We start from the raw sequence: 23,988 nt of genomic DNA on the forward strand, positions 1-23,988 counted from the left end.
ACACGAGACCCCCCCCCCAATCTACCCTATTCCCATTAAACTGCTGAGCCCCCAGGTCTCCTGGACCCATGGTAGCTGATATTGGCATCAAGTGCTGTGACACTCTCCCTGAAATCTGTCATAGGATCATAGAATGGTGGCACCACAGGAAGGTGGCCATTCGAGTCCAAGTCAGGTCAGCTAGTCCCACTCCCTCATCCTTCCGCCTGGTAACGGCGAGATTCCATGAACACGTGAATTTTTAAAAGCCAGAGTAATACACTTCACACACAAACGGCGTGTAGGCACACAGCTATTTTCGAGAAGCAGCCTCCACTTTGCGAGAAAACACTAACCATCCTGCCCAGGAAAACCCCATAAACAATAAACGGGGGTGAACGACGAGTTAAAGCAATCCTTTCGGGGGGGTGGGTGGGAGTGGGGAAGATCTCGGAAACTTACCAGGTGATGGAGGAGGAGGAGGCCTCTGTGGTGCAGGTAAAAGGTAAGTGGGAGGAGGAGTTGGGAGAGGAGATCGAGGAAGGGACGTGGGCAGATGCCCTGGGGAGGGTGAACTCTTCCTCATCGTGCGCGAGGCTCAGCCTCATACAGTTTAAGGTGCTGCACAGGGCACACATGACCGGGACAAGGATGAGTCGTTTTTTGGGGGGTGAGGACAGGTGTGTTAGGTGCTCAGGGAGCCCAGCAAATCACACCCGTATGTTCTAGGCATGCCCTGCGCTGGAGGAATTCTGGACGGGTGTAGCGAGGACGGTGTCGAGGGTGGTAGGATCCAGGGTCAAACCGGGCTGGGGGCTTGCAATATTTGGGGTGGCAGAGGAGCCGGGAGTGCAGGAGGTGAAAGAGGCTGCAATTCTGGCCTTTGCGTCCCTGGTAGCCCGGCGAAGGATTCTCCTTCAGTGGTAAGATGCGAGGCCCCCAAGCGTGGAATCCTGGATCAGCGATATGGCGGGGTTTATTAAATTGGAGAGGGTGAAATTCGCCTTGAGAGGGTCGGTACAAGGGTTCTTTAGGCGGTGGCAACCGTTCTTAGACTTCCTGGCAGAGCGGTAGACATTGGTCAATGGCAGCAGCAACTCGGGGGGGGGGGGTCACTTTATCTTTGTTTTTGTTATTTACACTGGAGGGTCTGAGGGGGTTGTATATACTTGTATTAAGTCGGGGTGTTAATGTTAATTTATTATTTATGTACGGGGTGGGGGGGGCGGTATGGAGAGTTGTTTTTCTGGACTGTGTTTTGTACTTAACCCTGTTGGGTTTCTTTTTCATTTTGTTTTTGATACTTTATGAAAACCTTTAATAAAAATTATTTTTTTTAAAAAACAATCCTTTAGTTCACTGGTTGAGGAAGGAATGTTGGCCAAGACGTCAGGAGGGCTCACAGTTCACATTGTACACAAAAACCACGACCCAGTGATCATTCGTCCGAAGTGGTGTGTGAACAATGAGCTGGGAATCGCTCTTGCGTTAAAAGATTCCAGGCGACTGAAATGCCGTATTCTGCCTCGGAGGAAATTAAAACTATTTCCTGGGCTTCGCGTCACCTACAAGCGTTAAAAGTGAAAGGATAGAAAAGTGACCAAATAACATTTGATATCTGGCAAGCACAAGAGTTAAACAAACCCAGTCGAGTGTTTAAATGCACCCTGCAGTAATCCATGGCCACCATACATTCTGTTCTTTGTGCCCGTGACTCTAATTAGCACCGAGTTAACCACATCGACTTCGTGTCTTAGCAGTTCATTCGCGGAAGTGATGAATGACTATATTGCCAAAGCACATACGGAGCACAGTAAATCGGGAATTCTGGCTCCATGGACGGCTCCGATAATAATAATAACCGCTTATTGCCACAAGTAGGCTTCAATGAAGTTACTGTGAAAAGCCCCTAGTCGCCACATCCCGCCGCCTGTTCGGGGAGGCTGGTACGGGAATTGAATCCGTGCTGCTGGCCTGGTTCTGCATTACAAGCCAGCTGTCTAGCCCGCTGTGCTAAACCAGCCCCTGGATAAGGAGCTGATCCAGCCAAAAAACAAAAGGCCCCACATTCAATTCCAGTTAAATCGGCCGACCGCGAGTCGGCAGGGCTAACAGAACAGTGACATTAGCAAGGGACAATTTAGACTGCATGGAATTTAGGTGCAAGAAAGAAAACGTCTTTGAATTGTAATCAATTAGCGGAAGATGCTCTGAAGGAAGGTCTTCTTTCTTCTTGCTTTGTAACTGTTAATCTGCAGGGAGAGATCCAGACAGCATCCTGGGACGGTCATAGATGTTTGCAACATGGAAACAAGCCCTTTGGCTCAGCTTGTCTGTGCCGCCCAGTTTCTATCACCAAGCTAGTTGCACTTGCCCGCATTTGGCCCATATCCCTCTATACCCATCCTGCCCACTGGGCAGCATGGTAGCACGGTTACTTCACAGCTCCAGGGATCCCAGGTTCGATTCCCGGCTTGGGTCACTGTCATGTGTGGAGTCTGCACGTTCTTCCCGTGTCTGGGTGGGTTTCCTCCGGGCGCTCCGGTTTCCTCCCACAAGTCCCGAAAGACGTGGTCGTTGGGCGAATTGGACATTCTGAATTCTCCCTCGGTGTACCCGAACAGGCGCCGGAATGTGGAGACGAGGGGATTTTCACAACTTCATTGCAGTGTTAATGTAAGCCCACTGTGACAATAAAGATTAATATTATATGTAACTGTCTAACTGCTTTTTAAAAGACAAAATTGTACCCGCCTCTACCACTGCCTCTGGCAGCTCGTTCCAGACGCTCACCACCCTCTGTGTGAAGAAATTTCCCCTCTGGTCTATTTTGTATCTCTTCCCTCTTACCTTAAACCTATGCCCTCTAGTTCTAGACTCCTCTACCTTTGGGAAAAGATGTTACCGATCTACCTCATCGATGCTCCTCATTATTTTATAGACCTCTATAAATGAAAAATGAAAATCGCTTATTGTCACAAGTAGGCTTCAAATGAAGTTACTGTGAAAAGCCCCTAGTCACCACATTCCGTCGCCTGTTCGGGGAGGCTGGTACGGGAATCGAACCGTGCTGCTGGCCTGCCTTGGTCTGCTTTCAAAGCCAGCAATTTAGCCCTGTGCTAAACAGCCCATTAAGATCAGCCCTAAGCCTCCTACGCTCCAGGGAAAAAAAGTCCCAGCCTATCCAGCCTCTCCTTATAACTCAGACCATCAAGTCCTGGTAGCATCCTCGTAATTCTCTTCTGCACTCTTTCTAGCTTAACAATAGCCTTCCTGTAATAGGGTGACCAGAACTGATCACAGTCCTCCATGTGTGGTCTTACCAATGTCTTGTCCAACTTCAACAAGACGTCCCAACTCCTGTATTCAATATTCTGACCAATGAAATCTCATTGCTGAATGCCCTCTTCACCACCCTGTCCACCTGCGGCTCCACCTTCAAGGAGCTCCGAACCTGTACCCCTAGCTCTCTTTGTTCTGTAACTCTCCCCAACTCTCTACCATTAACTGAGTAGGTCCTGCCCTGATTTGATCGAACCAAAATGCATCACCTCACATTTATCCAAATTATACTCCTTTTCCATTTATCGGCCCACTGGCCCAATTGGTGAAGATCCTGTTGCAATCTTATATAACCTTCTTCACTTTCCACCATGCCACCAACCTTGGTGTCATCTGCAAACTTACTAACCATATATATATATATATAAAACGAACAACAGTGGACCCAGCACCGATCCCCGAGGCACACTGCTGGTCACAGACCTCCAGTTTGAAACACAACCCTCCGCAACCACCTTTTGGCTTTGGTCGCCAAGCCAATTTTGTATCCAATTAGCTGCCTCACGCTGGATTCAGTAAGATTTAACCTTCTGCAACAACCTACCATGTGGTACCTTGTCAAAGGCCTTGTTAAAGTCCTTCTGGACAACATCGACCGCACTGCCCTCATCCACCTTCTTGGTTACCCCTTCAAAAAACGCAATCAAATTCGTGAGAACATAAGAACTAGGAGCAGGAGTCGGCCATCTGGCCCCTCGAGCCTGCTCCGCCATTCAATGAGATCATGGCTGATCTTTTGTGGACTCAGCTCCACTTTCCGGCCCGAACACCATAAACCTTAATCCCTTTATTCTTCAAAAAACTATCTATCTTTATCTTAAAAACATGACTTTCCCCTTACAAAGCCATGCTGACTTTCCCTAATTAGCCCTCGCCTCTCTAAATGCCTGTAGATCCTGTCCCTCAGAATACATTCTAACAACTTACCCACTACAGAAGCAAGGCTCACCGGTCTGCAGTTCCCAGGCTTATCCCTACAGCCCTTCTTAAACAAGGGCACAACATTTGCTACCCTCCAATCTTCACGCACCGCTCCTGGGGCTGTCGATGATTCAAATATCTCAGCTAGGGGGCTGGCAATTTCCTCCCTAGCTCCCACAGTGCCCTGGGATACATTTCATCAGATCCTATCTTGGTAAGTGATATAAATACCTACCTCATTTCAGGAGCTGTGACCAGGAGAAGCAGGGAGCTGTGTGTGGGGGGAGGTAAGTGACCAGGAGAAGCAGAGAGCTGTGTGTGGGGGAGGTAAGTGACCAGGAGAAGCAGAGAGCTGTGTGGAGGGGAGGTAAGTGACCAGGAGAAGCAGAGAGCTGTGTGGAGGGGAGGCAGTGACCAGGAGAAGCAGAGAGCTGTGAGGAGGGGAGGCAGTGACCAGGGGAAGCAGGGAGCTGTGTGGAGGGGAGGTAAGTGACCAGGAGAAGCAGAGAGCTGTGTGTGGGGAGTTAAGTGACCAGGAGAAGCAGAGAGCTGTGTGTGGGGGAGGTAAGTGACCAGGAGAAGCAGAGAGCTGTGTGTGGGGGGAGGTAAGTGACCAGGAGAAGCAGAGAGCTACGTGGAGGGGAGGCAGTGACCAGGAGAAGCAGAGAGCTGTGTGTGGGGGGAGGTAAGTGACCAGGAGAAGCAGAGAGCTGTGTGTGGGGGAGGTAAGTGACCAGGAGAAGCAGAGAGCTACGTGGAGGGAAGGTAAGTGACCAGGAGAAGCAGAGTGCTACGTGGAGGGGAGGCAGTGACCAGGAGAAGCAGAGAGCTGTGTGTGGGGGGAGGTAAGTGACCAGGAGAAGCAGAGTGCTACGTGGAGGGGAGGCAGTGACCAGGAGAAGCAGAGAGCTGTGTGTGGGGGGAGGTAAGTGACCAGGAGAAGCAGAGAGCTGTGTGTGGGGGAGGTAAGTGACCAGGAGAAGCAGAGAGCTGTGCGTGGAGGGAAGGCAGTGACCAGGAGAAGCAGAGAGCTGTGTGGAGGGGAGGCAAGTGACCAAGAGAAGCAGAGAGCTACGTGGAGGGGAGGCAGTGACCAGGAGAAGCAGAGAGCTGTGTGTGGAGGGGAGGCAGTGACCAGGAGAAGCAGAGAGCTGTGTGGAGGGGAGGCAGTGACCAGGAGAAGCAGAGAGCTGTGTGGAGGGGAGGCAAGTGACCAAGAGAAGCAAAGAGCTGTGTGTGGGGGGAAGTAAGTGACCAAGAGAAGCAGAGAGCTACGTGGAGGGGAGGCAGTGACCAGGAGAAGCAGAGAGCTGTGCGTGGGGGGAGGTAAGTGACCAGGAGAAGCAGAGAGCTGTGTGGAGGGGAGGCAAGTGACCAAGAGAAGCAGAGAGCTACGTGGAGGGGAGGCAAGTGACCAGGAGAAGCAGAGAGCTGTGTGTGGGGGGAGGTAAGTGACCAGGAGAAGCAGAGAGCTACGTGGAGGGGAGGCAGAGACCAGGAGAAGCAGAGAGCTGCGTGGAGGGGAGGTAAGTGACCAAGAGAAGCAGAGAGCTACGTGGAGGGGAGGTAAGTGACCAGGAGAAGCAGAGAGCTGTGTGGAGGGGAGGCAGTGACCAGGAGAAGCAGAGAGCTGCGTGGAGGGGAGGCAAGTGACCAAGAGAAGCAGAGAGCTGTGTGGAGGGGAGGCAGTGACCAGGAGAAGCAGAGAGCTGTGTGTGGGGGGAGGCAGTGACCAGGAGAAGCAGAGAGCTGCGTGGAGGGGAGGCAGTGACCAGGAGAAGCAGAGAGCTGTGTGTGGGGGGAGGTAAGTGACCAGGAGAAGCAGAGAGCTGTGTGGAGGGGAGGCAGTGACCAGGAGAAGCAGAGAGCTGCGTGGAGGGGAGGCAGTGACCAGGAGAAGCAGAGAGCTGTGTGGAGGGGAGGCAGTGACCAGGAGAAGCAGAGAGCTGTGTGTGGGGGGAGGTAAGTGACCAGGAGAAGCAGAGAGCTGTGTGGAGGGGAGGCAGTGACCAGGAGAAGCAGAGAGCTGTGTGTGGGGGGAGGTAAGTGACCAGGAGAAGCAGAGAGCTGTGTGGAGGGGAGGCAGTGACCAGGAGAAGCAGAGAGCTGTGTGGAGGGGAGGCAGTGACCAGGAGAAGCAGAGAGCTGTGTGTGGGGGGAGGTAAGTGACCAGGAGAAGCAGAGAGCTGTGTGGAGGGGAGGCAGTGACCAGGAGAAGCAGAGAGCTGTGTGGAGGGGAGGCAGTGACCAGGAGAAGCAGAGAGCTGTGTGTGGGGGGAGGTAAGTGACCAGGAGAAGCAGAGAGCTGTGTGTGGGGGGGAAGTAAGTGACCAGGAGAAGCAGAGTGCTACCTGGAGGGAAGGTAATTGACCAGGAGAAGCAGAGAGCTACGTGGAGGGAAGGTAAGTGACCAGGAGAAGCAGAGAACTGTGTGTGGGGGGAGGCAGTGACCAGGAGAAGCAGAGAACTGTGTGTGGGGGGACGTAAGTGACCAGGAGAAGCAGAGAGCTACGTGGAGGGAAGGTAAGTGACCAGGAGAAGCAGAGTGCTACGTGGAGGGGAGGCAGTGACCAGGAGAAGCAGAGAGCTACGTGGAGTGGAGGCAGTGACCAGGAGAAGCAGAGAACTGTGTGTGGGGGGACGTAAGTGACCAGGAGAAGCAGAGAGCTACGTGGAGGGAAGGTAAGTGACCAGGAGAAGCAGAGTGCTACGTGGAGGGGAGGCAGTGACCAGGAGAAGCAGAGAGCTGTGTGTGGGGGGAGGTAAGTGACCAGGAGAAGCAGAGTGCTACGTGGAGGGGAGGCAGTGACCAGGAGAAGCAGAGAGCTGTGTGTGGGGGGAGGTAAGTGACCAGGAGAAGCAGAGTGCTACGTGGAGGGGAGGCAGTGACCAGGAGAAGCAGAGTGCTGAGGGGAGACAGTGACCAGTAGAAGCAGAGTGCTACGTGGAGGGGAGGCAGTGGCTACTCTCAATTCTCTGAAACAGCGAGGTCGGACTGAAAATAAACTTCAGTGTGACGTCACAGAGGGCAGTGTTTTGATTGGCTAATGGGGAATTGTGCTACATTTGAACATGCACTTAAATTATTGGTTAGAAATTGCGTTGAGACCGAGGTCATAAGGAGATTTTTTTTTTAAAGTTTAAATTGAAAACCAAATTAAAAACGAATTAAATAAAGTAAAGATGGAGGGTCAGGTGATGTGCTGTTCCTGCATGATGTGGGAGCTGGTGGACCCTGTTGTAGTTCCAAGTGAGCACGTCTGCAGCAAGTGCTGGTTGCTTGCGGAACTCCGGCTCAGAGTTGATGAGCTGGATTCTGAGCTTCGAACACTGACACATCAAGGAGGGGGGGGAAGAGATACCTGGGCACTGTGTTCCAGGAGGCAGTCACCTTAGATTAAATACCTTGAATTCCGCCAGAGTTTTACAGTACAGCAAGTGTTGCATGTGCTGGCAGTCAAGCACCTATCCATTCCAATCCCATTCAACGGCACTTGGTCCGTAGCCTTGTATGCTGCGGCCTTTCAAGCTCTAATGCTGTGAGGGTTCCTGCCTGGGTGTGAGGGTTGAGAGAGTTTAACCTGGATGATATCAGTAGACTGAAGAGATGCATGCTTATAACCAAGGGAATCTCAGCTCCTTTGGAGATGAAAGACTTGTGGTAAACATCACGGTCTAGAACTCTGGACAGTTGCTTCGGCTTGAAGCTAAAGATGACAATTCTCATCTGCCAGCTATGTCGACTGGAATGATTTGGAAGTTCTGGACAAGATGATTTGCGAAACTGAACGGCTCCAGCTTGCAGATGACACAGACCCTGGACACTTAGCATTGAGCCCAATTGAAGTCAGCAGTGTCAGTAAACCCTAACTTCACTGAAAAGATGGTAACACACCACTGACCACGCTCGACACCAACAAAGCAACTGCAATGGAGAAAGTCACCCAAAACACTTTCCAAAGATGGCGATGACATTTTAGAGCAGGTGACGCAAGGTAACACATTTGCTGTGAATTAAAACTGGCGAGCAGGCTGTCACAATACAGGTTGTAAAACAGCCTCGCACCCAGTCCAGTTTCCGTAAGCTCCTTAAATGTTATTGAGTTCCAGCCGCCTCTTCCCTGTCAGGCAGCATGTTTCAGAATCCCACCACCCTCTTGGTGCAAAGGTTTATCCTCAAATCCCCTCTACATCTCCTGCTCTTTACCTTAAATTGGTGCCCCCTATCTAATAATAACAATCTTTGTCACAATCGGCTTGCATGAACACTGAAATGAAGTTACTGTGAAAAGCCCCTGGTCGCCACACTCCGGCGCCTGTTCCGAGTACGCGGCGAAAGAATTCAGGAATGTCCAATTCGCCTAACAAGCACGTTTTTCGGGACTTGTGGGAGGAAACCAGAGGAAACCCACACAGACACGGGGAGAATGTGCAGACTCCACAGACAGTGACTCAAGCCAAGAATCTAATCTGGGAGCCAGGAGCTGTGAAGCAATAGTGCTACCCACTGTGCTACCCACTGTGCTACCCACGGCACCTATCTATGGTACCCTACCTATCTACCTACCCTATCTATGCCCCTCATAACTTTGCACACTTCAATCAGATGCCCCCTTAGCTTTCTCTGCTCAGAGGAAAACAACCCCAGTCTAATCAGCCTCCCTTCACAGCTGAAACGCTCCAGCTCCAGGCAACATCTTGGTCAATCTCTTGGTCAATCTCCTCTGCACACTCTCTAATGCAATCGCTTCCTTCCTGTAGTGTGGCGACCAGAGCTGCACACAATAGTCTAGCTGTGGCCTAGTGGGCGTTTTATATAGCTCCGTCATAACCTGTCTGCTCCTATATTCTACGCCTCGGCTAATCAAGGCAAATGTCCCATGTTGCTTTCTTAACCACCTTATCTACCTTTCCTTCTGCCTTCAGGGATCTATGGACATGCACCCCAAGGTCCCTCTGATCCTCTGTGCTTACTAGGGCCCAGCTGTTCATGGTGTATTCCCGGGCCTGGTTAGTCCTCCCAAAAGGCATCATCTCACACTTTTCAGGGTTAAATTCCATTTGCCACTGTTCTGCCCGTCTGACCAGCCGGTCTATATCGTCCTGTAATCGAAGGCTTTCCTCATTATTCATCACACCACCAATTTTTCTGTCAGCTGCACACAGTACCTCACGCCATCCCAACGCATTCGCGGCCAGTGTATTAACATCGTAGAACGCAAGTCACTGATGTGGCAAAACAGCAGCACGGAACATTATATCGCTTACATTCCAGCTGCAGTGAAATTGTTCGTGTTTCCCACCAGATCAGCAATCTCCAGAGATGCGGCTGCGCTGATGTGTCACTCGTGACCCTCTCCTCGCTCACCCAATCTTCTCAACCTAATTTTCTCCATCAGCTTATCCAAGAATCTGGCTGTTCACATCAGCACCTCCTTACCGACAATCCTGCGCGGTTAAAAATCGGCCATCATTCCAAAGTATTATTAACGCAACAGCCTGGAAGCCAGGAAGATTTTGGAATCGCATTGCCCCTGCACACCAGTGTGCGCTTCCATTATAAAGGCAACTTGGAGGGCAGCACGGTGGCGCAGTGGTCAGCATTGCAGCCTCACAGCACCGAGGTCCCAGGTTCGATCCCGGCTCTGGGTCACTGTCCGTGTGGGGTTTGCACATTCTCCCCGTGTCTGCGTGGGTTTCACCCCCACAACCCAAAGATGTGCAAGGGAGGTGGATTGGCCGCGCTAAATTGCCCCTTAATTGGAAAAAATGAATTGGGCACCCTAAATTTATAAAAATCAAGAAAGAAAGAAATGCAACTTGGGCAAAACTATCAACAGGACTGAATAATTGACGAGTTGGCATGTAGATGGACAACACATGCTATAGCCACCTGGGTTGGCCAACTCCCGACGTAAAATGGAGAACAGCAAAGGCTGAAGGGAAATTCAGCCAACAGAGGCAGAAACTAGCAGGTGCAAGTTTACTGTGTATTAAACTCTGCAAAAGCCCAGACAGCATCGATACAAGCAGCCATCTGCATAATAATGTAGCAGCCATCTACATACTAATGAGCGACCACCGGGTACAATCAAAACATCTGGGATAAACAAAGCCAAGCCAGACTCCTCGGCGCCAGCAGGAGCCAACACAAAAGAGGTTAACGGACATCTCAAGACCGCCCATCGATCAGGGAACCGCTCCAGTATTGGAGAAATCGAACCAAGCGATTGGAATGAAGTCCAATCACTTGGAACCAGGTACAGGGTCCGCCCCGAAAGGCGGGAAGCCCCTGGGGACTATAAAGTTAAGCCCCCAAGTTCAAATCGTTCTTCTTGACCGGGTCACTCAGCAACACGAACCAACCCGTGACAGTGACCGGTTCAGCTGCCGCCAAGATCCAGTAAGTCTTAAGTCAACGCTCGCTACGAGATAGGCGCTCCTAGCTACCAGTCCATACCAACTTCGAATCTTGCAGACTCAGAACCCGAACGAAAGGCCATTTGTTCCCCTGACCCGGTGGGCCAGTCCAAAGCTAAGTATAGGCCTGTTAGTTGTAGAAGTAGCTTAGAAGTAGAAATAATGCATGAGTAGCGATTACTGTGTATAATAAATGTGCTTTGATTTGAATCTTACTAATTGGTGTATTGAGTTATTGATCATTACTTGAACTTGAACCTCGTGGCAGTATCATAAAGATACCTGGCGACTCGAGCAAAGGTTATAAAACAGCCAATTGAACCAACCAAAAGTTAGCAACAATGCGAAAATGACACGGAGACTTGATGCTACATTTCCTATCTGGCTACGGCATCGATGGCAGCTTGCATTTGGTGACAGCAAGGCAACTCTTGCCATATGCTTTGAGATCCACCAATGTAAAGGGATTCTACAGACACTGCCTCCCCCCCCCCCCGAAGGATGGTCATGAAGTTTGCTCTCCAGTCTATGCTAAGGTATGTATCAATTGGAGGATACTCATAGAATCAACGGTGTAGAAGGAGGTCATTCGGCCCATTGAGTCTGCACAGGCCCCCCACAAAGAGCATCCTACTCAAGCAGACATCTCTACCGTAACCCAGTAACCCCCACTTAACCTTTTTTGGACACCCAAGGTCAATTTAGCATGGCCAATCCACCTATCCCACACATCTTTGGACTGTGGGAGGAAACCGGAGCACCCGGAGGAAACCCACACAGACACGGGGAGAACATGCAGACTCTGCACAAAGAGTGACCCAAGCCGGGAATCGAACCCGAGACCCTGCAGCTGTGAACCAATTGTGCTAACTATGCTGCAACTGTACATGACCCTGGTGACACCACATTTGGAGTATTGTGTGCAGTTCTGGTCACCTCATTATAGGAAGGATGTGGAAGCATTGGAAAGGGTGCAAAGGAGATTTACCAGGATGCTGCCTGGTTTGCAGGATAGGTCTTATGAGGAAAGGTTGAGGGAGCTAGGGCTTTTCTCATTGGAGTGAAGGAGGATGAGAGGCGAATTAATAGAGGTTTATAAGATGATGAGGGGGATAGATAGAGTGGACGTTCAGAGACTATTTCCTCGGGTGGATATAGCTGTTACAAGGGGGCATAACTATAAGGTTCAGGGTGGGAGATATAGGAGAGATGTCCGAGGTAGGTTCTTTACTCAGAGAGTGGTTAGGGTGTGGAATAGGCTGCCTGCTGTGAAAGTGGAGTCGGACACTTTTGGAACTTTCAAGCGGTTATTGGATAGGCACACGGAGCACACCAGAATGACAGGGAGTGGGATAGCTTGATCTTGGTTTCGGACACTGCTCGGCACAACATCGAGGGCCGAAGGGCCTGTTCTGTGCTGTTCTATGCTACCGTTTTAACTGGCGCCCCCTATCTATGGAAGTAACAATATCAGTCTGGATTGGGCTTTGTTATGCACCTCCATCCTTAACCCGTTTAAGCTATTTTGGTGAGAAACGGGAGAACTTGTGCTGCATAACGGAGCGAGAGTGAGCACCCGGTGGGAGAGTAAAGACAGGAAGACAACCGGGGAAAAGAATAAATGGAATTGTAATGCATGCGTATAGGATAATGGATAGGAGAAATAGAGTAAATGAACGAATGGGGAGCGCGTCTCATGTGAGAGTACCTTGAGGAAATGGGTGTTTATTACTGCAGTGATGTCAGAAAGTGGGTGGAGCTGGGCTGTCAGCTTTTTACTTTCGTTTTTGAGCAGGCTGCAGGGTGTGTTTTAGTTTCATTTTCAGTGTTGGAGCTGAAGCCAGACAGAGGTGAACTGCTGTTCTCTCTGCCATCAAAAGACTATCTCTTGATCATTTGGTGAATTCAGAATTATAAATGTTCTCAGTAGCGAATGTAAACCCAATGTGCTTCTGGTAAAAGGTGTTTTATGGATGTCAAAAGGAAAGCTTAAAGGATTACTTAGTGTTGTATTCTTTGGGGGTTGTATTTGAATTGATGGTTGCTGAGATGTTCACCGTATGTTTTAAAAAGGTTAACTTGAGTTCATAGAATGAACCTTGTTTTGCTTTAAAAAATACTTTTCCATTTCTGCTGTCCCACCCCTGTAGAGTGGGCCGTGTGCTCCCCATACCACAATCTAGTGAAAGTTGTGGGTCAGGGGAACTCCATGATACACTTTGGGGTTCTCGAAACCCTGGCGCATTAGAAGCGGGAGCAACGGCGGTGCATTAATTTATCGGAGCTAAATTTCTTTTTGCAGGATTCGGAATTTCATCTCCAATTTTGTTTTATTACAGCAGCAGACGTTGTGAAGATATTCTCCTCGGAATGATTACGCGAACCAACAGCATGGGCCGGAGGGCCTCTGCCTCGGTGCTGTAAAGCTTTCTGACTCCACGACTGACTCGAACCGACTACAAAGATAAATCACCAAAAATAAAACACAGCCTCTTCGTTTTCACGCGAAGAGGAAAAGGAAACACCACACGTAAACGTTTTGCAAGCTGAAACATGTCTAGTGGGCACGGCGAGTGCAGAGAATGCCTCTTATTCCGTGTGGCATTAAGAGCGTAAACACTCTGCAATGCAGGCAGCTACTCACAATCGTGATCTCGGCGACTCATGGTCATTCATAGTCACATCGCCATCGTCATCCTCGAACCGCGCGCGTAGATTGGAGCCTCCGCCGCCTCGATTCCGCGGTTTCTGATTCCCCTCGCTGTACATCTTCCCCCGAAAAGGGCCGCGTCCTTTCTTTTTCCGAACCGGAAAACCACCCCCAACTCGGTCATCGTGTTCTGGGAGAGGGGGAAGAAAAAGTTCAATGTTTAAGTGCAACTAACCATGAAAAGGTGTGTGTCACAGGAAGGGTTAAGTTGTTGTTGATTTCTAATTAAGTCACTTTCGGAGCAGCTATTTGGGCGTTCCTAAATCAATAGAACTTCTCCAAAAACGCCTCAAAAAGGAAACGTTAGAATTTCAGTACCCTCATTGATTAAAAACCATTTAACACAGAACATAGAAAATACAGCACAGAACAGGCCCTTCAGCCCACGATGTTGTGCCGAACCTTTGTCCTAGATTAATCATAGATTATCATTGAATTTACAGTGCAGGAGGCCATTTGGCCCCCTGAGTGTGCACTGGCTCTTGTAAAGAGCACCCTACCCAAACTCAACACCTCCGCCCAACACCAAGGGCAATTTTGGACACTAAGGGCGATTTATCATGGCCAATCCACCCAACCTGCACATCTTTGGGCTGTGGGAGGAAACCAGAGCACCCGGAGGAAACCCAGGCAGACACGGGGAGGATGTGCAGACTCCGCACAGACAGTGACCCAAGCCGGAATCGAACCTGGGACCCTGGAGCTGTGAAGCAATTGTGCTATCCACAATGCTACCGTGCTGCCCTTAAGAACAAATAAATCTACACTATTTCATTTTACCGTAATCCATGTACCTATCCAATAGCTGCTTGAAGGTCCCTAATGTTTCCGACTCAACTACTTCCACAGGCAGTGCATTCCATGCCCCCACTACTCTCTGGGTAAAGAACCTACCTCTGACATCCCCCCTATATCTTCCACCATTCACCTTAAATTTATGTCCCCTTGTAATGGTTTGTTCCAGATCCCATAATGGCCCCTTGAGTGTAGGCCAGACAGTCCAACAAGTCAGGGACTTAGTTTCTACCTGCACTCTGGATCACAGAATGATTTCAGCACAGGCCATTTGGCCCATTGCATCTGTGCTGGCTCTCTGCTTGAGCAATTTACTTAGCGCTCAATAGCACATCTCAGCTAGGAGCAGTGTAGCAGGTTCCACAGCTGGAAGCTGCACTCCCTTCTAAGTTGAGGAGGGAAATCAGGCAGATCACTGCTCTTGGCCTGTTACCCGACTGCTAGAAAATACATTTTGTGTCGCCGTGGCGAGGGAACGGGAAGGGGCCCAAGCTGTAATGACCTCAACGGAGGGGGGAGGGAGATATGGGTGAAGGCACACAGTCGGTTTTGAGATCCCAGTGCTGCAGAGATGCCCAGCAGACACCAGTATCTCCAAGCACTTCTTTTTTAAAAGAAAAATTTTAGTGTGCCCAATTATATTTTCCAATTAAGGGGCAATTTAGCGCAGCCAATCCACCTACCCTGCACATCTTTGGGTTGTGGGGGTGAAACCCACGCAGACACAGGGAGAATGTGCAAACTCCACACGGACAGTGACCCAGGGCCGGGATTCAAACCCGGGTCCTCAGCGCCGTGAGGCAGCAATGCTAACCAGCTACACGCGGAGCTCTCCAGATTATTCTCTCAGGCGATAGGTCAAGAGACAAAGCATATATTTAGAGTCAGTATTTTATATTTATGGGAACTACCATTTATCAAAAGGTATCAGATTATGAAACGGTGACATTTATCATCTGGCGTCACGGTAACGGGTAAAAAATCCGCTTGAAGAGAACTGCTGGCGTTGAAATATCTTGCAAGATTTTTCATCTGCTATAAATGTGGAGCTTTCAAATTACGCCCAGTTGCTCTCCTCCATTCACACTATTAAAGTCAATCCTCAAAATTAAAACCATACATCTTCATTCCTCTCAAGACACACATTCGCAAGATTAGAGTCAGTCAAAGGACTGTTCGTCTAGTCAGCCAGGGTTCCGCTGGAACACTCAATATCCATCTGCACCACAAGGCTGCGCCATGAGGGCCCATTCCGGAGATAGGAACACGCGACCTGGGCAGCACTGAGGGAGTGCTGCACTGCTGGGTGTGCCACTTGTCAATCAAGCGAGATGTTAAATCAAAGCCGTGGCCTTTATCTTCATCAGGTCGACATAAAAGAGCCCATACCACGTCTGTGTGGGTTTCACCCCCAGAACCCAAAGATGTGCATGTTCTGTGGATTGGACATGCTAAATTGTCCCTTAATTGTAAAAAAATAATAATTGGGTATTCTAAAAAAAAAAATGTTTTAATAAACAAATAATACTAACTATTCATGTTCTGGTTAATATTCATCCCGCCACCACATCACTGACATGCCAATTCATTGTATTACACAAATTGGTTGGTCCATTTCCCCACAACACTAAGTACTTCGGTCTGAATGGAGCGCTTAAGGGAGCCACACAACTATAATCTTGTCCTTTCTTTACTAGAGGATTTTCAGCACATGGGTTCCTCAGTTCTGCTGCTTTAAAACAGCTAAATTATCACTCAACAACTGTAGGTAGTTGTTGTAAATGCCTGCTGTATGGGAATGGGGATCAATTGAGGAGGATGGAGTGAGGCACTGCGAAGGGTAAACGGGACCTCCTCTTGTGCAAGGATGAGCCTGATACAGTTTAAGGCGGTGCACAGGGTGCATATGACTCGGGCGAGAATGAGTGGGTTCTTTCAGGGGGTAGCAGATGAGTGTGGGCGGGGGCCAGCGAATCACGCGCACATGTTTTGGGGTTGTGAAAAATTGGGAACATTCGGGGCGGGAGTGTTCGCGGTCTTAGCCAGGATAGTGGAGGAGGGAGTGGACCCGGACCCTTTGGTGGCGATATTTGGGGTTTCAGAGAAGCCGGAGCTCACGGAGAGGAGGAAGGCCGATGTCTTGGCCTTCGCCTCTCTGACTGCACGGCGGCGAATTTTACTGGAGTGGCGGTCGGCATGGCCACCGGGGGTAGCGGCTTGGTTGGGTGACCTGTACCACTTCCTGCGGTTAGAGAAGATAAAGTATGAGTTAAGGGGCTCTGCAGGGGGGTTTGAGAAAAGGTGGGGGATGTTTGTGACCGTGTTTGAGGAGCTGCGCGTCGCCGGGGGGGGTGGGGGGGGCGAAAATGGAGAAAAATCTGTACAAACTGTATAGTTGATTGTTGGGATTCCTGGATCAACTTCATGGCGAAAGGACAGAATGGCGAGCAATCCTATTACCGACATTCGGACCATATTGGAAGGGTGTCTGCGGCAAGGTTGGCAATTTTGGGCGATGCGTGTCCCCTCCCCCCCACCCCACCCCACACACAGGTGATAACTGGTCAACAGCTGCTGTCTAAACTCATAAGGCTTGCCAGAGATTAAGGAACATCCAGCATGCCTCAGCACGCCAGAAAGAGGTGGAGCAAGGGACAAACCTGAAGCAAAACAAACTCTGGTGTCATAGAAAAGGGGCCAGAAGGTGCTCAAACATATACACACAGTTATTGTTAAGAGGCAATTAAAAAAAACTAAAGCTGGGCCCAGGCCAGTAAGTAGAAAACTGAATTACTCTGACAGAAAAAGTATGCTCCTCAGTTTGAGAGCAACAACCTTTCGCCTGCTGTGCCAACTCTGCCAAAGGTTCTATTTGTTTAAAGTTTTGCTACAAGCACAGATGCCCAAATATATACAAGTATTTACGAACAGCTGGGAGCTGTGGTTTGAAGGGGCAGCACGGTAGCAAATGGTTAGCACAACTGTTTCACAGCTCCAGGGTCCCAGGTTCGATTCCCAGCTTGGGTCACTGTCTGTGCGGAATCTGCACATCCTCCCCGTGTGTGTGAGAGTTTCCTCCGGGTGCTCCGGTTTCCTCCCACAGTCCAAACATGTGCGGGTTAGGTAAATTTGCCATGCCAAATTGCCCTTAGTGTCCAAAATTGCCCTTAGTGTTGGGTGGGGTTACTGGGTTATGGGGATAGGGTGGAGGTGTTGACCTTGGGTCGGGTGCTCTTTCCAAGGGCCGGTGCAGACTCGATGGGCCGAATGGCCTCCTTCTGCACTGTAAATTCTATGATTCTAATTCTATGATTAGAATTTGAGCTTTAAGCATTGTTCGGTACTCTGGCCAATTTTCCTCTCTCTCCTGCTTGGCTGGGATACAGTTTCACAGTCGGTTTGCATTCCCTCACATGACCACACTTCATCATCACTCCCGATCTCTGTAACCTACCTTCTCCAGCCCCCCCCCAAATCTCAGATCTCTGCGCAACTCCTAACTGACCTCTTGAGCGTCCCGATTTTAATCACTAAACAGTTGGCGGCTGTGTCTTTAGCTGCCTGGGCTAAGCTCTGGAATCCCCTGCCTATATATCTCTGCCTTTTACACCAGCCCTCCCTTCTTCGACCAGGATTTTTTATTTTAGAGTGCCCAATAAATTTTTTCCAATTAAGGAGCAATTTAGCGCGGCCAATCCACCTACCCTGCACATCTTTGGGTTGTGGGGGCGAAACCCACGCAGACACGGGGAGAATGTGCAAACCCCACACGGACAGTGACCCAGAGCCGGGATCGAACCTGGGACCTCGGCGCCATGAGGCAGCAGTGCTAACCCACTGTGTCACCGTGCTGCCTTTCGACAAGGTTTCTGAGCACCAGCCCAAACATCTTCTCTGGATCGAGTGTCAAACTTAGCTTGATAATTGCTTGTGAACCATACTACATGAAAAGCACTGCATCAGTGCAGGTTGATGCTTCGAATGTCATCGTGCTGTGCACACAGCACATTCAAACCCCGTCCTACAACATCCAGAATTATAGCTTTCCAGTAGAGATTGCTGGGTGGAATCAGGCACATTGCTTTCTCCTCTTAACCTATAACCAGGGAACTTTTGCAATCTATGACCTGGTTACATGATACCTGCAACAACTGGTCCGAGGACGCCCAAATTCTCTACGCTGCCAATGGTAACGAGAGTTAGTTTAATACTACGTGACGGATCAGCAACTGTTGGATCACCGCTGCCAGAATTTATCACCACCAAGGTGGAGCACAGAAACAGCCAATTAGGCCTGTGCCAGTTCTAGACTAATCAGACTTCACTCCCCTCAGCTTCACATACACGCACCGTGTGGAAGTGGAAGGCACCAAGGTTTTTACACAGGGTACATAGAATCATAGAATCCCTACAGTGTAGGAATCCATTTGGCCCATCGAGTCTACACTGACCCTTCGAAAGACCACCTTATCGAAAGGCCCAATCTTCCACCCTATTCCTGCAACTCCATCCAAAGGGGCAATTTAGCACGGCCAATCCACCGAACCTGCACATCTTTGGACACTAAGGGGCAATTTAGCATGGCCAATCCACCTAAGCTGCCCATCTTTGGACACTAAGGGACAATTTAGCACAGCCAATCCACCTAACCTGCACACCTTTGGACACTAAGGGACAATTTAGCACGGCCAATCCACCTAACCGGCACATCTTTGGACACTAAGGGGCAATTTTGCATGGCCAATCCATCGAACCTGACCATCTTTGGACACTAAGGGGCAATTTAGCACGGCCAATCCACCTAACCTGCACATCTTTGGACACTAAGGGGCAATTTAGCATGGCCAATCCACCTAACCTGCACATCTTTGGACACTAAGGGGCAATTTAGCACGGCCAATCCACCTAACCTGCACATCTTTGGACACTAAGGGGCAATTTAGCACGGCCAATCCACCTAACCTGCACATCTTTGGACACTAAGGGGCAATTTAGCATGGCCAATCCACCTAACCTGCACATCTTTGGACACTAAGGGACAATTTAGCACAGCCAATCCACCTAACCGGCACATCTTTGGACACTAAGGGGCAATTTAGCATGGCCAATCCACCTAAGCTGCACATCTTTGGATTTAAGGGGCAATTTAGCATGGCCAATCCACCTAAGCTGCCCATCTTTGGACACTAAGGGACAATTTAGCACAGTCAATCCACCTAACCTGCACACCTTTGGACACTCAGGGGCAATTTAGCACGGCCAATCCACCTAAGCTGCACATCTTTGGACACTAAGGGACAATTTAGCATGGCCAATCCACCTAACCTGCCCATCTTTGGACACTAAGGGACAATTTAGCACAGCCAATCCACCTAACCTGCACACCTTTGGACACTAAGGGGCAATTTAGCATGGCCAATCCACCTAACCTGCACATCTTTGGACACTAAGGGGCAATTTAGCACGGCCAATCCACCTAAGCTGCCCATCTTTGGACACTAAGGGACAATTTAGCACAGCCAATCCACCTAACCTGCACACCTTTGGACACTAAGGGGCAATTTAGCACAGCCAATCCACCTCAGCTGCACATCTTTGGACTGAGAGGAAACCAGAGCACCCGGAGAAAACTCACGCAGACACGGGGGAGAAAGTGCAAACTCCACACAGACAGTCACCCGAAGTCAGAATCGAACCCGGGTCCCTGGCAGAATGAGGCAGCGGTGCTGACCAATGTGCCACCCTGCTGCCCAATACGGGAACAGGCAATCTGGCCCAAAATCTTCCACAATTTCAAATCGGTCACCCCTCCGTCTTCCTTTCACCCTCCCAAGGGAAAAGAAAGACCCAGCCTGTTTATCCATTCCTGATCTGTCTGTCCAGAAACAGCACATCAGCCACAAGTCACCAAGAGGAACCAAAGCTTGAGTTTTACAAGCCATTCAAGCCTGGCCAGCATCGAGATTTTAATGCCAGCTGGGAAAATGCAGCGAGATGTCGGCATTTAGAAAGGGCGGTAGTGCACTTGTAATTGGAGAGCAACGAAGGATATAATTCAGAGGAATATGTGCGCAGATAAAAATATTTTTTTTTATTTTTTTTTTTAAACAGACCGAGCAAGTAAAGGGAAATGCAGACTAGAAGTGGGAGGGAGAGTACATAAGATATTCATGTTTAGAAAGAGTAACGTCAGATCAAAGATGTGGGAGAGGGTGGTGCTGCTGCCTCGTGACCAAAATGCACAACAGCGGACAACACATCTGGCAGTGAGGTGTGCCGACCTCCGAACATCGATTATGTTGCCGCTTTCAAGGTGATGGTTAGCGCAAGAGTTGACAGGGGCTCGTTTAGCACACTGGGCTAAATCGCTGGCTTTTAAAGCAGACCAAGGCAGGCCGGCAGCACGGTTCAATTCCTGTACCAGCCTCCCCGAACATGCGTCGGAATGTGGCGACTAGGGGCTTTTCACAGTAACTTCATTTGAAGCCTACTTGTGGCAATAAGCGATATTCATTTCATTTCAAGCTTCCACGACTTGAGGAACCACAGATCTAAAGGCAGTCAGGCAAAAGAGCCGAGATGTAGAGAGGGATTGTACTGTTCAGGCATGGATGAGTGGGAGCTGTTATCCGGGAAGGAAAGGTGGTACTGGGAATAAGTACCACGATGGGCGTCCAGTGGGACCCAACAAACTTGGCAGGAATAACAAAATAATCCTGGTCAGATAGAACCAAGCTACAGAAGGAAGTTCTGGACCAAGACCAGGTTTGGAAGAAGGCTCCCCCGGCCATTTAATCTCTTGCTTCCACATTAAGATCAAAATTAGAGAGAAGTGAACCGGAAAGGTCGGTCCCTTCCGCATCAGCCGGCACTGGGGCTGGAGGCAGCTGGCGCGGAACATTCCGAAAGCCGAGACACAACTTTGGCAAGGTGCCGGGAGTGCTTGGGGGGGGGGGGGGGGGGGGCAGGAAGAGAGCCAACGGTACAGTTCCTCAGCAGCAAGCAGGAGCAAGATCGAGGACAGAGCCCCACCGAGTTATAAAACGCTTCAGGCTGAATCCAGCGACATGCAAGATTGTGTGGCAATCGGTGTTAATCACACCGGACCATCGTAAAGGCTTTGTAGCCCTTGCCGAGAAGAACTTGTTAAAAAAAAAAAGTAATCAAGGTTCATTGATCAGAAAAGGTATCTTGAAGGAGTCTGTGCGCAAAATTAAATACACATTTAGTGTAGACAAGGTGAGAGCGGGTTTGGCAGGTAGACTGGCTTTGAAGGAAAAGGCGCACCATTAAAGCAGAGTTAAGATGCAGGTAAAGATTGGAGCTTGAGAAGGAAGTGCAGCCTATTTTGCATCCCAGCTCTCAGGGAGTGGCCGCGCCGCTCATTCCTGCCAGACGCTGGAATTCTGCAGCCTCACAATTCAACCCTTAAGCGAGGAGCTCAGAATTAGACCATTGGAGCTAGAGGTGGCAGGCAAGTGGTGGAAACGTACAGGGCTGACAACCCCTCCGAACCGGCTTACACGTCGTTCTTCTGCCTCGCTCTCCCTCTTACCTTTATTTTTGTCTCTTTTTCGCGGCCGCCGTCTTGCTGGCTTTCGTCCTTCCCCCTGGAATCCACCATTATGCACGATCCCTGATCTCTGGGGGGCTGAACAGAGTCAGGGAAGCAATTTAGTGTCAAATAATTCAGCTTTGCTTTCAGGCCTGAATGGGGCTCTTGATTAATGAAGGATGGCTTTAATGCGGTCCCCCTGCGCTAACTTTAAAATAAACTGGAGTGGAGATGTGTGTGTAGAAATAACCACCTTTAATTTGGAAGTGCCTCAGAATGACAGGCCATGAGGCAGATTGTTCCAGCGGTTACATTGCTCCTTACAATGTCACCTCTGTGGACACACATTACAATGAACCCCACTTCAGACCAACTCTGACGAGATTAGAATCCAACTTGACGCACAATGATTTCCCCATGCAGGAACGTAAAAGATCGGGGCGCGGTAAAAACTTTCGAATCAGCTTAGAAAAGGAAAAGGTTCTTCGCTATGGCCGCAAGCACCGGATTGCAAATCAATACTATCCCGTTGACCATTCTTGGAAATGGAATCAAAATGTGCAATTCTCACGTAGCCAACGTTCCTCCACTGAACTGCAGGATGTCAGTGCTGGGCAATGGAACACGTCTCCACAAACGTCACCATCTAGATGCCACAACAAGCTGCAGAGAAATCGGCCAATTTAAATTAGGAGCAGCAGAAACTGCTTCCTTTGTCAGCTTTCTCTATTCGTTCAATCAGACACAGAAAATCCTGCTTTGAACAAACACATGGGACCAGTCAAGCTGAGTATATGAAAATAAAATAACTATCAAAGGAGCATAGCCAGGAGGGGAGTATCTAGCTGGAGAGACCCTGCTACTGAGTACAGTAGGGCCAGATATAATATAAAGTTGAAAAGAAAACAAGGCTGACATTATCTCCCAAACTCTAACTCGAAAGCTGCAGCAACACGGAATCTCAATGCCGTAATAAATATTTGCACTCCCATTCTGGACCATTTAATCTCTACATCCTGTAGTTAATGGGTCCAGCACACACCGTATGAAACACCAAATCACCCTGACCAGCCTCTTCCTGCTTCCCTCGACCTTGAACAAGCAAGTTTCTTTGCAGCAAAGCAGCTGCCCTTTTATAGACACTTCCACAGCAATTAACCACACGCAGGCACCTCATCGGTAGCCTGAAAAAAGACAGGCTTAGGTCAGCAGCTAAACATCGATCCAAAACTGCAGACTGCTGGTTAAGAACAAAGAAAAGTACAGCACAGGAACAGGCCCTTCGGCCCTCCAAGCCCGTGCCGACCATGCTGCCCGACTAAACTACAATCTTCTACACTTCCTGGGTCCGTATCCCTCTATTCCCTCTATTAGGGAAGTAGATTTAGGACTGAGTTTAGGAGGAACTTCTTCACCCAAAGGGTTGTGAATCTATGGAATTCCTTGCCCAGTGAAGCAGTAGAGGCTCCTTCATTAAATGTTTTTAAGATAAAGATAGATAGTTTTTTGAAGAATAAAGGGATTAAGGGTTATGGTGTTCAGGCCGGAAAGTGGAGCTGAGTCCACAAAAGATCAGCCATGATCTCATTGAATGGTGGAGCAGGCTCGAGGGGCCAGATGGCCTACTCCTGATCCTAGTTCTTATGTTCTTATATTCCCATCCTATTCATGTTATCTATGAGAAAGAGAGGAAAAAGAAAATGGACTGATTTCTCTCTCTTCTCCTCGGGTTGGTGTCTGAGCACAATTGAGACCAGGGGATCACACTCTTCCACTGCGACACAGAACTCTTACTTCTGTGAAGAAACTGGAGCTAAATCAGCAAAGCTCCAAATCCAGCAGATGGCAGTAGAGCAGAGCTGCTGATTGGCTGTTGCGGGGGGAATTTGCATACGCCGTTGTGCTCACCCTAACTTGAAGGTGTACCTGAGCAAAAGACCCTAGCTGTTCAAGTGAAGACAAGTATCCAGCAGAGGGCAGTAGAGCAGAGCTGCTGATTGGCTGTTGTGGGGGAAATTTGCATACGCCATTATGCTCACCCGAACTTGAAGGTGGTTTGTGGAGGAGCTGTTGTCAAGTGACACTCAAACCCGAAAGTTCTTCAGTGTTTCCCTCCCTACCCTCTCCTCTCACCAAAAAAAAAATAACCACTGTAAAGATCAAGAGGAAGGCTCGAGGGCAGGTAGAAGTAGGAAGAAGTTGAACCGTGATGTCACAGCCTGCAGGTAAGGGATTGGCTGGTGATTGGTAAGTAGTTTTTCTTTTA

At 49.4% G+C, this 23,988-nt stretch overlaps 1 protein-coding gene across 1 annotated transcript in view; it reads right to left on the reverse strand.

Annotated features, from left to right (window-relative positions):
• The window catches only part of LOC140399964 (nuclear RNA export factor 1-like), a 117,792-nt gene that overhangs the window by 73,536 nt on the left and 20,268 nt on the right, over positions 1–23,988 (reverse strand). Inside the window, 2 exon segments of the mRNA XM_072489457.1 lie at positions 13,307–13,502; positions 21,723–21,818. Of these exon segments, the coding sequence (XP_072345558.1) occupies positions 13,307–13,502; positions 21,723–21,818 (292 nt within the window).

Source organism: Scyliorhinus torazame, chromosome 24 (genome assembly GCF_047496885.1).
Source record: "Scyliorhinus torazame isolate Kashiwa2021f chromosome 24, sScyTor2.1, whole genome shotgun sequence".
In the NCBI taxonomy this organism is placed as follows: Eukaryota; Metazoa; Chordata; class Chondrichthyes; order Carcharhiniformes; family Scyliorhinidae; genus Scyliorhinus; species Scyliorhinus torazame.